This window comes from Rattus norvegicus, chromosome 3, assembly GCF_021556685.1.
Source record: "Rattus norvegicus strain SHRSP/BbbUtx chromosome 3, alternate assembly SHRSP_T2T, whole genome shotgun sequence".
Taxonomy (NCBI): Eukaryota; Metazoa; Chordata; class Mammalia; order Rodentia; family Muridae; genus Rattus; species Rattus norvegicus.
The window spans coordinates 168,164,975-168,179,879 of NC_141536.1; the positions used below are offsets into that span (position 1 = coordinate 168,164,975).

The 14,905-nt window shown below is 52.8% G+C and overlaps 1 protein-coding gene across 15 annotated transcripts; it reads right to left on the bottom strand.

The window, feature by feature from the left end:
- Positions 1-12: 12 nt before the first annotated feature.
- Cables2 (Cdk5 and Abl enzyme substrate 2) lies at positions 13-14,743 on the bottom strand. Of its 15 annotated transcripts, none has more exons than XM_087652448.1 (11): positions 14,378-14,743; positions 6,001-6,072; positions 5,796-5,888; positions 4,649-4,726; positions 3,691-3,808; positions 3,139-3,304; positions 2,682-2,785; positions 2,242-2,348; positions 1,881-2,085; positions 1,585-1,768; positions 13-946 (listed from the first exon to the last, which is right to left on the bottom strand). In XM_087652448.1, exons 1-10 carry the CDS (start codon positions 14,731-14,733, stop codon positions 1,628-1,630), a joined length of 1,440 nt encoding a protein of 479 aa, XP_087508574.1. In that variant the 5' UTR covers positions 14,734-14,743; the 3' UTR covers positions 13-946; positions 1,585-1,627. The 15 variants fall into 15 exon arrangements, with proteins under 15 accessions (XP_087508574.1, NP_001417405.1, XP_087508573.1 ...); NM_001430476.1 differs by having other exon boundaries at positions 1,870-2,085; XM_087652447.1 differs by having other exon boundaries at positions 3,130-3,304.
- Between the last annotated feature and the right edge of the window lie 162 nt (positions 14,744-14,905).

Genomic DNA, 14,905 nt, shown 5'->3' on the forward strand with positions numbered 1-14,905 from the left:
CAAGCAAGGAAGTATGTTGCAAAAACAAGTTTTACTTTTAACAAAAACATTTAACACCTTCCATTCAGAACCGGCTGGACATACATAAGCAGCATTCTGAGGTCACACACACAGCTGTGCCTGTTGAGTGCTGAAGGTACAGCACCAGGTCTGTGGCATTGGGTCACAGTCCAGCTGGACACCGTGGGCACACCTCGGATTTCTGGACTTAGTCTAGGACAGACACTGTGTTTAGCCTGTCATTTGGTTTAAAGGTTGGTTTTGTTGTAACAGTGCTTATCATACCACATGTCAGCAGCTCTTAGCATTACTGAGGGCAAGGAGGGAAGGACTAACAGCACACCAGCTTGGTAAGATCATAAATATAGAAGCTTAAATTATCACTGTTGCCAGCTTTAACATAACTAGAATAAGCTACCAGGGTATCACCCCCAGGGATAGCCGACCAGTCAGCTGTATCTAAAGTTCATTTTAAGTAAGACATCACTGTCTGCAGATGGCACCCAGGTGCTCTAAGGATAGCGTGCTTACACCAGCATAAGCATGGGCAGGGTAGAAGGCTAGAGTTTACTATCCTTCTACTATCCTTCAAGGTCTCTGTTTAAGCTACTAACATCCATTAGGTAGTTGAGTGGTGTCAGGCTTGAGAGGGTAAGCATTTCTGGGATGAGTGGCTGTGGAACCAAGCACTTGAGAGCAGTGGGACTGGCATCTGCCAGGCTGGTGACCAGTTGTAGGGAATAACAGGCCTGGGAAGGTGGAGGATGGCTCTTGTCTGGTGCCAGTAGGAAGACAGTGGCACAGTCAATACACAGGCAAGTTGGCCTGGATGGCATCTATTTGTGAGGAGTCACTGATGTGCTGTTAGGTGGCAGGGTCAGTACCTTCCTGCTTGAGGATCAAGTGTGGTGCAGAGTCAGCAGCAGGCCTTAATGGGCCGTCTTTTCTGTTATAGAAACCAAATCTCAAGTTAATACCTTTTCTCCATCATGATATTGCTCAGGAAAGTCAAGAGCCCGCAGTCAGCGGTTGTCTTAAATGGTCCAGTACCGCAGGGATAAGTGCTGGCAGGAGGCAGGGGTTGGGGTGGGTGGTGGTGTTGGCCAAACACTGTATGTGGTGGCACAGGGGTTTCACAGTGGCAGATGCTTTAACAAGGTCCAGTGTGAGCAGACTGCCCTTTCCTGCATCTTGACCAAAAAAAAGTGCTGATGGGGGAGCTCTGCCTGGGTGGAGGCACCAGGAGACAGAAGCCTGGCAATTCCAGTATGTTCAGAAGGTCTGGACACCTAGGTCTCTACAGGAATGGTTTCATGGCTAGGCAAAATGAAAGCTGGACCTCAGGATTGACAACATAAACCAGGCTGGTCTCAGGCACATGAAAAGCAAACCAAGCCCCACGATGTTCATTTGCTTCAGGAAAACCCTCAACAGGGCCTCAAGGTGAAGATGGGGTACACTCCAAAATAAGAGCAGTGCCTCTTTCCAAGGGAAGCTAAGAGCTGCCCTGGACTGAGGGGCAAGTGCAGTTACTAGAGGAAGGACAGGGACACTACTAGTCAGTGCTCTAGCCAAGCTACTCGCCTTCCTGCCAAAGCAGGCTCCCTGTGGGGTGCACTGTTCTGGGCTAGAACTGCTGGGTGAGGCGTCTGTAGTGAGGTAATACTTGGTTCTCCGGGAGGTACAGGGCCAGTTCCAAAGCCACAAGCACCGTGAACTCAAATCCAATGAGATCCTTCCTGTTGAACCGGAACCTTTCCTCCAGCTTCTGCAGTGAAGGAAGCAAAGGGTCAGTGGGTTAGCTCCATCTGTGGTCCCCATCTAAGGCTCAGCGCCCAGCGCCCACCGGATTGCTCATGCTGTGCACACCTCACACTCACGTCAATAAGCTGCTTCACTTCACTCTTGCGGAGGTCACTGCTGATCTTGGCAGCCAACAGAACACAGGCGCCAGCACACAGTTTGCGGTTCTGTTTGTTGAGCTTGCCCTGCAGTGCAAGCTTCTCAAAGTACACATAGGCCATGGACACAGTCACAGGCTCCAAGCTGCACTCTTCAGAAAGGTTCCGCATCTCCCGTTTTAAACTGTGGGTGGGATGGGAGCCATGTCCCTGGGGTAAATCTACGCCACAAGACTGTGATGAGGCAGCAGCCACCTTCTATGGCTATGCCATGGGCTGAAAGCCCAGAGCCAGGTTAGGTGGTTGGGGAGGGATTAAGGGCTGCCTAGCTGGACCTTACCTCCTAATTTTGCTCAATGTCAGTTTGATATGAGGGAACTTCTCCCTGAAGGTCTCGTTCATGTCCTTTTTGAGGTCTGCAGGCTTCACATACTCTATAACAGTGGTCTGTAACAGAAGTAGAGGTAGGTGGAGAGCAAGATGCTTGAGTAGATGCTCTGTAGCATGTGGGGCTTCAGAGAGGTGCCTGCATTGCTGAGGATAAAATGGCTGAGTTTGTCTGTTCTCAGTGGATAGGCCCAGCCTGTCAGACACTCAGAGCTGACCCCAGGAAATGTCTAGCTTGTTTGGTTGTCTTGCTTTGGCACACTGCCCTTGTCTATGCGCCTTCCCACTACCTCTTGGTGCTAGGTGGGGACAAGGCACCCTGGGATGGCTGTTCTGAGTTTCTGGTGCTCATTCAAGTCCTTGAACCCTGGACTACTGGGTTGTGGAACTCACCATGTATGAGGCAAAGATGAGTACACGCTTGTGCTTCCCACACGGCCACTGTGGGTCATCCAGGAGGTTGGGGTTGTATTCTACTGCATCTCCCCCGTCGCTTCCTGTACGCAGAGGTAGCTACTGATACCCTAGATCCTGATCAGAACCCACCTCACCCTCTCCCACTGCAGCCAATTAAGAGGCATGACAGCAAGGCTCTCAGGTCTGAAAGGGGCTCCAGATCAAAGGCCAGGGCTTGGGTATAAAAAGTGATGGCTGGACAGAGCCCCCTTCCCACACTGATCCTCTCTTCTGCCTGACTCAGGCAGAGCCTAGGGCCACATTATCTGGACTCCTTTCCTCTGAGAAGCATTATTGCAGAGGCATGAGTGGCTTATACTGCTGTCTGTCCCACCACTGTGCCTCACCCAGTGCTACTGCCTCCCTTGCGCCATGGTGAAGGCACCTGTGCTACCTAGTTCTGTGCCAGCTGGTGTTGACTTGGTAGGCACAGGTTTGTGTCTTGAACCTGGTGGAGCCCGGGGAATGCTGGGCCGAGGCTGGGGCAGCAAGCCATGGCTGTCATTCTTGTGTGTGACCAAGGCATTAGTGGGGTACAGGAACTTCGCATAAGACACGACCTGGAAAACAATCACATCAGAGCTCAGTCCTGCTCCCCAGGCCAGAAAGTACACCAAGTTCCCTTCCCTCTGCCCTCCTGAAGCCATGCTGCTACCCAGTGGGCGTGGGTACTTGCAGGTCAGAACACTAGCTTCCATTCCTAGTCTGGTCTGCAGCCAGCCTAGTCTGTCTTGGACTAGGCCTATTGGCCTACTGGTCCAGAAGCAAGGCTATACGTGGAAAACCCAGGGGCAAACAGGTCACCCACAGCTGCCAGTGGCCATGTATGGAGTACTCTTAAGCCCTTTCTTAGGGTGGCATGAACCAGCTAGTGACAGAAGTAGCTTGATGTGCAGCTCCCATCTGCCTAACTCTGCCGGCCACTGGCTGGCCACAGGGCTCTTGCCTTTCCATCTGCTCCCAGCTCAACGCCTTCCAATTCAAAGACCATCTCAGAAGAGACAGAAACGCCGCCACCGCCGCCAGATGGGTGCCTTTGCTTCTGACTGTCCACCCTCAGGTCACTGCAATGGACAGGAGGAAAGGGGGGGAGGGGGGCTGTATCCCTCTGCCTGTCATCAGTGGGTGGATGTGCAGCACCCACAGGGAATCCACAGGCAGCTCAGTCTGCTCATCCACCCACAGAGTGCTCAGCACAGGGGAAGGATGGTGATGACCTTGGAAGTGCATGACAAGGTTTAACCTAGGCAGCCTGTCTCTCACTCCTGCCCTGTGGATGACAGGGCAGATGTCATCTGTCATAGCACCTGGGAGTCACCACTCTGGAACATCCCTGAACACTTACCTGAACTCTGGCTTAAATTTGCTTCCCAGGTGCCTCAATCCCTTCAGCTGCGGTCACACAGCTCAGCAGCTGGCCTGGGGTCCTGGGAACTGGCTATCCCCCACTCTGCACAGGAGGTCTCTCTGTGCCGACTATTGTTCTCTGGGGTCACACACAATAATGCCCCGCCCCAACAGCTGTTTCCTTCTTCCCTGAATTACACTCAGGACACAATTGCCTGGGCTGGCCACAAGGTTTTAGTAGCATATTTGAGAGAGGTTCAGGAATATCTGTCAACCTATATATAGTTTGACTATATATAGCCTACCTATGCATACCTGTATATAGCCAAACTATCTATCTATACATCTGCACACACATACCCACACACATATAGTTTGAACAGAATCTGTGGCTCTGGGGAGTAAGAGCCTGGAATGCAAGTTCCTGGACTATGGTGGGAGATGAAATGCTGACCCCATGAGTCTAAGAACCCAGCCTACAAAGAGATTGGCTGCCTTGTGGGCTGGGCTCAGCTGGACCAGGGCTGATCTGTGTCCACAACATGGGCTTCTCTTACCTGATCCGCAGGCCCTCTCCATAGGGCAGGACTGAGAAGGCTGCACACAGGGACCGCTTGGCACAGATGAGTACAATCCTGTGGGAGGCCCAGGTCAGAGCGGGGCAGGAACTCAGTCCTGTCTACATTTGAGTGATGGGAAACTGCCAGAGCCACCGAGTGGACTTGGATTCAGGAAGCCAGGCCTGGCATCTTAGCACTTGGGCCAGATTCACTACAGTTGCTTAGGAAGCTTCCTGTCCCCAGGTGCAGGGCCATAGAGTTCATATTTCTTAGGAGCACAGGTTCCCCAGGAAAAGGCAGCCTCATTTGCACAAAGAGAGGGCAAAGGAAGGGGCCAAAGTTCATCAGCAACAGGCTGCAGGGTCCAGACAAACGCAAGGCCTACTGCTACTAGAGAGCAAACATATCTAACCCAGAACTCAGCTACCCAAGGGCTTATGGCTGGGGCTCCGGGATGCTCAAAGCTGTAACCATAGGCCACCCTACTGTCTTAGAATTTAGGATTTGCAGGAAGCTACTTCTGGCCAGGCCCTGCAGAAACATTCCCTGGGGACTTACTAGGGTGAACTATAGTGGGGAAGGGGGACTCTGGGATCAGAGTGACTGGTAATGTGTTACCAAGGGACATAGCCAAAGCACTGCTTCTGCACCAGTGCAGGGCATACACAGTTGCCCAGATTCTAGCCTAGCTCTGTTCTGGGGAGCCACAGACCAGTTTGAGTTAAGCCTCTCCAATGTCCCCTGATATACCACATCTCCTTCTGCGTGTCCCCAATGTCAATAACCATGCCTTATCCTGTATATGCTCCCCAAATATGGCTGCACCTTACATCCTGGGCACATGTCAGGGGTGGGGATCAGGGTGCCTTCCCTGATCTCTATTTCCGAAGATTCAGTCTAGCTGGTGGCCCTTCCCTGGGATTATACAGTGGTGGCTTGCTGGCCTGGCTATGCTAGCCAGTGTTCAACTAATATAGAGGGTCTGGGGACAGGCCATGAGCAATGGAGCAGGAGTCCCATAAAATGAACGTGCTGCTGCCAACAAGGGCTGGATCTCATATTTTCGGCCTCCAGAGATATGGCCTGGTCCCACAGTGTAGGGAATACAGAGGGCAGTCCCAGGCCAGGTCCTATAGGATCTTACCTGCTATTCTTTGTATCATACTGCCTCATGTTCTTGATGAAATGGGTTTTCTTCAGGCCTTTGTGTCTTGGTGATCCAGATGCATGCTTGGTTCTGTAAGGTAAAAAGCAGGTCGTTCTTGCCCTCCTTGGACCTTCTTGTGGCTCCTGGGGTCAGAGGCAGTTGGAGCTCAGGGCCTTGGACCAGGGGCAGGTAGGGTGTATACCTCTGCACCGAGGCACATCCCACTGCGTCTTCCAGAAACTCAAGGGAACAGCGCTGAGATGTGACTCGTCTCCTGTAGGAAGACATCATGGCCTCAGAAGAGACAACACACAGACTCCAGGAAGCCTTTGCAGCAGGTCCCTGAGCAGGACTGAACTAGTGTGGGAATGTGCGGGGTTGGGGGTGGAGCTGCCATGAAACTGAAGGCTTCAAGACCCTGTGAACCAAGGCTGTGGCATGGGGAAGTCCTCTTCCTTGTTACAAGGTTGCCAGTCTTTCCTAAAGAAAAGCATCTAGTGCATGGCAGTTCCAACACACATGCACACACGGATGCACATATACAAATACATATATACACACATGCATGCACATACACATGCACACACACAAATACAGCTATACACACATGTATGTACACAGATACACTCACACACAGAGACATACACACAGATACCCCTCCTAGGAGCTGCTCCTGGGTCTAGAACATTCTTTTGCAAATGTGCAACTAAGAATTTCCTTCTGAACTTTGGGCTCTAGTTCCATGATACCCATCAGGAAGACCTGTTGGTGACTGTCCCTAAAGGAAGGTAATAGCTCTGCCTTGGGAGCACTGATGCCTATAGGTCGGTCATGTTGGCTCCTGGATGCCCGTGCCTGAATCCAGGGGACCAGGACATGGGAGGCAGTTTCCTAGCACTGTGTGCGAGAGCAGCTTCTTCAGGCTGAGGAATGAGATCCCACCTTCACAGCAGGACAACAAACTCAAGTCTTTAGTCCCATGGTTTGATGACTAGTCAGTTACAGGCCATCTGGTTCTGACAGGACACAGTTAGTGAAATTAACAGCAAAGCTATAAGCTCACAGTGTGGGAAGGGAAAAGGAGGTCTGTGGTTCTGAGCTTGAAGCTTGCCCCAAGGCCTCTGTCACTGATAAGTTTGTGCCAGGCGCCCCTGAAGACACAGAGACATGAAGTGCCTCAAGCTGAGGCTGAGGCTGAGCCAGACACTGTGACTTCCTTGCACAGCCCTTAAGAATGGGGGGCCTGTAGCTTTTCATCTTTATTCTCCTATTATTAGCCAAGTTGTACATGCTATTAAAGAAAAAATAAGGAATAGCTAGGCACAGTAGTATGGAGGATGGTGAGTTTGAGGCTAGCCTGGGCTACACGAGACCTTATCTCGTTTTTTTATTATTATTTTAAAAACAGAGTCTCATGTACTCCAGACTGGCCACAAACTCAATAGGTAGCTGCAAATGGCCTTGAACTCCTAATCCCCCAGCTCCTTGTTGGGATTACAAACAAAAGCAACTCCTTCAAAAGCCATTCACCCACGTATCATAACTTCCTGTAAGTCACCAGGATGACTGTCTTGGCATGAATCATTGTGACAAAGGATCACAAAATGTCATGATTCAGTCACTTCTTGGCACAGCATCTGTGTGTGTACACACATGTGTGCATTTGAGTACATGCATCTGATGTTGAAGGTCTCAAGTCTCACACATGGAAGGGGCTTTACCACTAAGCTAGACTCTAGCCGCTAGCACTTACTTGTCAAATGCACCTGACTCAGGTTGTGTTGTGGTGCAGCATGCCTGGGCCATAAAGGATTAGTGATATATGTCAAACACTCAGTAGTCCTCACTCCAACAGAGTCCTAGATATCTGGCTAGGGAACACAGTCTGAGGCTTCCCAAATAGAAGCTGGAACACATGAGCCACTCTCCTCATGCCTGGACCTCAGCAACTGTGTGGGCATTTTCAAATAAAGAGTTGACCTACGTGACTGTGGGATGACTGCACAAGAGGCAGCCTCCCTCACACCCAGCACTGCTAATAGTCTGCCCCGTGCAAGAAGTGTGGTTCTTCTGACAAGCTCAAAGCAGTCCAAGGGCTCTCCAGGCCACAGAGCTGCCAAAGCACAGACACTGGCTCTCCTCTCTTCCTGTACCAGGGAGGACCCATGGGTAATCCTGCTCTGCCCCAAAAACATTCTGAAAGTACAACAGATGAGGTCCAGTACTGCCACAGCAGTGTCGGGAAAACCACCCACTTAGAACAATGATGATGGAGAAGGCATTGCGGGAGATGGTGTGGCTGGTGGTGGTAGAGATGTTGATGGTGGTGGGGCTACTGCGGGGGATGGCGGTGAACTATGATGTGAGTTTGACAGTGTTGTTGTTGGGGATGCTGTCAGTGGTGATGGCACCTAAATGCCTCAGTTGTACCAACTGCTGCTACGTGTACGCACAGTATCCTTGTGCCTCACTTTGTACCAAGTTCATCTCACCCAGTGGGCACAAGGTACAAAGCGGCTATGTCACAGTTAAGAAGCCTCCAGTGGTGTTGGAGGCCAGCAAGCAAAGGCTAGCAGGCAAAGGCACAGAGATGAGGTAGGCCTGACATCCAAAGACTTCCAGGAACCTGGAGAGGGAAGCCCCAAGCCCAGAAGGCCCAGGCAGGAATGCCAACAAGGACTGAAGACCAGGACAGCATCCTTCGGGGCTCTCTGGCTGAGTGGATGCAGAGGGATTCCCAGACAGGAGACTCAGTCAGTCCCCAGTGCAATAGTTTCCCTGAGAGCTTCCAATCACATCTGCCTGTCCATCCTTCCAGATTTACGGTGGGGAGCTCTTTTACAACACTAAAGGCTTCACTGACTTGTGGATGTGTCTGATGCAACCAAGCCCAAGTTCCTTGATCCACTAGGTCAAGATCCTCTAGCTGGACCTGGAAATCCAGCCATGAGCCTCTGACATGCCAAAGGTCTAAGGTACTGCAGCTCAGAAATGCCAATCCTCAAGGACAAGAAAAGTATTGCCACATCAGGCATGGGATGTGACAGGAAGGGTCTACAGCTGAGCTACAGCTCGGTACCAGAAACCTCTAGAAGTAAGAGCCCCTGGGCCTTTAGAATTGGCCCCTGCAGATCTGATTATGCTCCATAAGACCAGGTCCTTCACATGGGGATGCTGGTGGGAGTAAGTGCCCCACCCTCATGTTTGTACGCTAACCTTAGGACCTCAGAACATAACTGAGCTTAGAGACATGGTCTTTAAAGAGATTACCTGGGGTGGCCCTTAATCCAGTGTGACTAGTGTCTTTACGATTAGGGCACAGATACACATAGGGAGGACCATGAGATGACAAGGGAGGACAAATCTATGAGACCAAGGGTGAAGCCTCGAAGGGAGCCTGCCACACACCTTCTTGGGCTTCTGGCTTCTAGAATGTGAGAAATAAAAGCCTGATGTTTGGGGCTGGAGAGACAGTTCAGTAGTTAAGAACCATGATTGTTCTTCCAGAAAGCTTAGATTCAATTCCTAGCACCCACATGGTGGCTCAATATCATCTGTAACTCCAGTTCTAAGGGATCAAACACTCTATTTTGACCCCCGTGGACACTAAGCAAACACATGGCACACAGATATACAAGTAAAACATCCATAAATATAATTTACAAGCCCACTGTCTGCAGGGACTTTACAATGGCTCTAGAGTTCATTTATGTAAGAAGGTACTCCCAGGGTGCCCTGCAGGATTGCTGTGCGCTTATGTAAGTACACAGGTCCTTGAACTACGCCAAACATCTGGCAGTAGCATGGACACTGGGAAGCTGCATCTGGTCAGCACCACACCCATACTGTCCCTGTACCACACCCATACTGTCCCTGCACCACACCCATACTGTCCCTGCACCACTAACCGAGATCCCCTTTCAGCAGGATCGTGGGCTTACATTAGGTGTGGCACGGTCAGGACCTACCTGCCTGGTAGGGCCATAAAGACCCCTTGCCTGTGCTTATTGCCGAAACAGGAACAGAGTCACTGCCTCACACCAACACTTCAGAGGTTGTGACACTCACCCATGAGTGAGTGGGGGTGGCATAGAGAGCCCTGGCTGCCCAAGGTCACACAAACAGTGCAGTTCAGTCCAGTCCTGGTGGGCTCCGAGGCTGCCACAGTGATCCCTGTCCATGGTTCTCCCTTCTTTCCTACACGGCCACTTACATCCATCATAGGACCAAAGCCACATGAGTTTGCAGAAAACCAACCAGTGTGAACTGAAAAACACACCTGGGGGGTTGGGGATTTAGCTCAGTGGTAGAGCACTTGCCTAGGAAGCGCAAGGCCCTGGGTTCGGTCCCCAGTTCCGAAAAAAAGAAAGAAAAAAAAAAAAAAAGAACAAGACACCACCCCAGAGGCTCTGGAGGAGAGTGGGTCAGGTACCGTGTCTAGAAACATGGTCAGAGGGAAAGGCCAGGGGCCTAGGACAGGATTAGACCAGTCAGAATGGCAGGTTCAGACAACCATGAGTGCTCACTGTGTGCTGGGTGGTGGGGCAGATCTGCCTAGAGAGGAGCAGCCAAGGGCTGGAAGCACAGGGTTGGAAAAAGCAGTGGGCCTGAGGTGGGACAGAATGTGGAACCCAAGGGAAGAGTCTGTTCTGAGGCTCTGAGGGCCATCTGCCCGGCATGGCACTCCCTGAGGTAATTATCCAGGCAAAGCCAGGTGGCTTATCACAGCCCTGGGAGTTCATCTAGGAGTCCTCAGAGACAGCGTGGGAGAGCTGGGGCAGATCTTCCCTCAGGTGCCCGGCTTGTTCTTCCTGCTATTTTCTGGTCCCTTCAGGGATGGCAGCTCCCTTAGGAGCTTGCACAATGTTCCCAGTTGGTTTAACATCTTCTTCCCTGTGGTTTTCTCCTCCCTCACAGCATGTTGTTGGTAAATCCAGTCATCAGAACTGTACTACTAGACACTCCCCTTACTCAGTTTCAGATAGGGAAACTGAGGTACAAAGTCATTCAGTTGTCTGAAATCAAATAGCTGGCAAGAGAGGAATAGAGGCCCATGTGTACAGTTCAGCTATTCTGAGGAAGGGCCAGGCTCTTCTGGGGCAGACCCACAGACAACACAGGACCATACCTCACAGTGTGCCCTGAACTGACCCCACTGGGAGACAGTTGTGCTGACCAGCATAAGGGTCGACATGTGGGATGTCTGTGTATACGATGCTTGATAGGACACTCCATGTAACAATGGGTGTCTTGGTGAGGAGATGGCTGAGGAGGATATGAGGAAACCCAGGGGCTGTTCTGGAGTGTACGGTGGCCTTGTAGTACATATACCCACAAACATACATGGGGAGCTGCACACTCAGATTCCTGTACTGTTCGTGTGTGCCTGGTACCTCAATTTGAAAATGGCTAAAAGTAGACTTTCTGTTGCCTCAGCTGACACTCTCCAGACACTTAAGCAAGACCAAGTGTTGCAGACCGAGCTCAGTGCCTCAAGCTGTAGACAAATACAGGACAGCATCTGCTCTAGCTCCATGTGCGTGACCGCATGGCAGCTGCTGGAGCCCTCTACATGTGGTGTGGGATGAAGAGGCCAGTGGTCAGGAGTGAGAGGGAGGGTGCTAAGAGGGCTTACCCCTTACCTGGTTAGCAGTTCAGCTGTCCAAACAGCTCAGAACTGCCCCTTGGCAACTTTGATGCCACTAAGGTCTACAACCTCTTCAGTACTGACCTGAAACCTAACTATAGACTTAAAAACAGCATCTGGTATGTGACAGGCTTCCTTACTTGGTGACTTGGGAGATGGGACCACTTCCCTGTGGCTTCGATTCTGTGCCCATTAGGGACCTAGGAAGAGGGGACTGGTTGTGCAGGCCTGGGCAGACCCAGGAACCACCTGCCACATGACAGGTTGCAGAGAAGCTGCAGTGCGGAGCCCATCCTGGGCAGCATGCACAGAGATCTGGAGCGCCTGCCTGCTAAGGAAACACAGCCACAACAGCATTTGTGTGGCCCCAGCTTCACAGAGGAAGAGTGGGGCCTCAGAGGCAGGGTCAGCAACTGGGCTGTCCTAGAGAACTGACTACTCCAGTGCTTTTCAGCCCCTGGTGAGTGGATTCTGGGCAGAGACTAATATCAGGGTGCCAAGTGGCTAAATAGCTTCTCTAAGTGGCTTAGGTGCTACTTAGGGCTGGCCTAGGCCCCTCCCTCTTCCAGATCAAAGCAGAGCAAAGCCTCCTGCCTCTAGGCTATGCCCAGCTCCTGAGGGTGGTGCAGTTGACTGCAATTTGCAAAGTCATTTGCCTGTGGGGACTTTCCCTTCTCCTTCATTTCTCTGGCGAGTATTAAGCAGGGCTGTTGAAATAGTTCCCCAAAAAGATCCATCAAGAGCCCTTGTTAGGGGCCTTACTTAGCTGCAGTCTAGGAAGGGATGAAAGAGGACAACACGCAGGGAGGAGACAACAACAATGTGGAGACAAGGAGAGGGATCAACACAGCATAAGCCAGCAGCGTGCAAGGCTTGTAAGGCTGTAGCATGGTCAGAAGCATCCCCAGGTTACAGCCTGACCTTCAGTGATTGGCATCCAGGGCTGGGGGTGGGGGTGGGGGTGGGGGTGGAGGGGAGTGCTGCCGCCGAGAGCTACCGGGTCTGAGTCCTTTGTCACCATGGCTTTGGAGGTGCCCACACTGGTTTTCTGAGCAGAAGGCAGCAATGTGCAAGTAACTGGAATACACACTTTGAACCTGACCATAGATCCTAAAGATGAGCCTATGCCAGGCATGCAGTAAAAAGACGACAAACAGCCTGAAAGCCGCGTAGGAAACCAGCAGTGACTCTGGCTCTTGTTACTGAGTCCTCAAGGAGAAAGAGCTTCTTGTCAGCCTATTCTACAGGGCGGGAGACTAAGGCTGTAAGGGACCTACTAGCTGCTCAAGGTCACGGGGCTACTGGATGGAGGAAGGCTGGTCTGCACTCACTGTGACACAGCCCTCCGGAGGCTCTCCTACCCACCGGCTCTTCCTGCTGAGGGCCCGTGACCACAGAGGGTATCAACTCCCAACAGCTGGGCAGCAGTGTCAGGAGCTCAGAAGCAGAGCCCCAGAAGATGTGTGCCACAGGCAGCTGTCCTGTGGTCAGCAGCACAGGGATCAGAATGAAGTGGGGCAGAACTAGGAGGGAGGGCTAGGATGGCTGGCTCAAAGAGCTAGGGCGGCCGGTACCAAAGGGAGCCTCACCCACAAACATTTCAGCCTGCCTTTCACAAAGGGTCCAGCTAACACTCTGGGACAAATGACCCCTTGTCCCCAGTGGATCCCTCTATGTCCTGTGGAGAAGTATGACCTGGCCCTTCCTGTAGGCTAAGGTGGTGACCACAGAAAGTTGAGGCCCTTCCGTCCACAGACATGTGATGCAGGTTCAGTCAGATGTCAGGCAGCTTTTCCCACCACACCTGGGAGCCACCCGGCAGGAGCTCGGATGTATAGCGGTGGGGCCTGCCTGGAAAGGACTACAGTATCCAGACCTAGCCCCCATTGTCACTCTTCAGGTGAAGGCAGAGAACGCAAGAGGGGGCTGAGACCAACACGGAGCCTCGAAGCTAGAGTCTTCTGGGAAGTGGGGATAGCCTGGGGGTGGGGGGAGTGGTTAGGAATAAGAGCTGCCCTGGCTAGGCTGAGGGATCCTAGAATTGATCCAGGCAGGGGAGGAAGAACATGTCCATGTTGCAGGCCTGAGTCCAGCAGGTGTGGGACAGTGGGGAGGGAGGACTGGTCAGGTGTAAAAGGCTGAGAAGAGATGAATGAGACCTCGTGGGTAAGAGACTGGCATACACACTGACTTGGCCACACAGCAGGTAAAAAGTGTGTGAGTCCTGGTGTTTACAGTACTAAAGGAGTGGCCAGGGGAGGGATGCGTCCAGAGTCAGTTAGGCTGAGGCAACTCCGAAATCCATGTTCAGGGTACTCTCAAGATGAAGAACTGACCCCATATCCAGGAGCTGACAGCTTTAATGAAACTATTCCCTACATGTGGAGGCTGACCAGCTTCCATTAATCCCAAATTTGTCCCCTGTATTCTGGACTGATGCTACCACATCACCTCAGCCCCAGTCAAGGGCAGACGGGACTATAAGTCACTCTTGACTCTTGCAGGCTGTGGTGATGGGCCCTCAAGTACTAGAATAAAGGACCCTTGGACCCTGGCTCCTGCACTTGGGCTTAAGAACCCCCTTTCTTAGTCACCCAACACCTTGATCTTGGGCTGGTCATCTTGACCCTATGTCCTGGGCTGACCACTCCGGTTCACCCAGATCTCTGACAGCTAGCTGGTGGGTCCCAGGTGACCACACCTCTCTGTGGGGTGAATAGACCCACCTCATCCCAACCATGTCCAGGTCTGCCGAGCTTGTTGCTTACCCAAACCCACAGGTCAACTACCCTGTGAGCTGGGAGGAGGGACCTGGCTCACCACCACCCGTGCTCCGGGCTGCCAAGGCCATAGGTCATACAGCCAGCGTGCTGGTTAGGCCTCTAGGCCACTCCGACCCAAGAGTGCAGCCGCCCCTACCCAGCCCACTCACCTTTGGCGCTGCCCGTCCAGGCCGAGGCTGGCGGGCGCCGTCGTGGGGCTGAGCAGGCCCTGGGGCGCGGGCCTGGCTGGCAACCCCGGGAGGCCTCCGGGTGGAGCTGGCGGAGGCGCTGGAGCCTCGCGGGCCTCGGTGGGCGGTGGCGGCGGAGGCAGTGGCTTCTCGCCTCCCGGACCCAGGCTCGGTGGCCGTCCATCTAGGGAGATGTTGTTGAGAAAGAAGAGGGCGGCCTGGCGGCGCCGGGAGTCCCCGCGCCTTCGCGGCACGGCCGGCGGGTTCCGGGCGGCCGGCGCGGGCCTGGCGGGGCCGGGGGCCGGACCCGGGGCTCCTCCCGCCGCGGCCGCGGCCATGCTCGAGTGCGCCGCCGCGCCGCGCCGCCGCGCAGCTGCCCATTGGCCGCGGCGCGCCTGCATGCAAATGAAACCCCGTCACTACCGCCCATTGGCTGCGGCGCGTCTATATGCAAATATAGTTCCGGGGTCTCTGCCCATTGGCCGCGGCCCGCCCATATGCAAATATAAT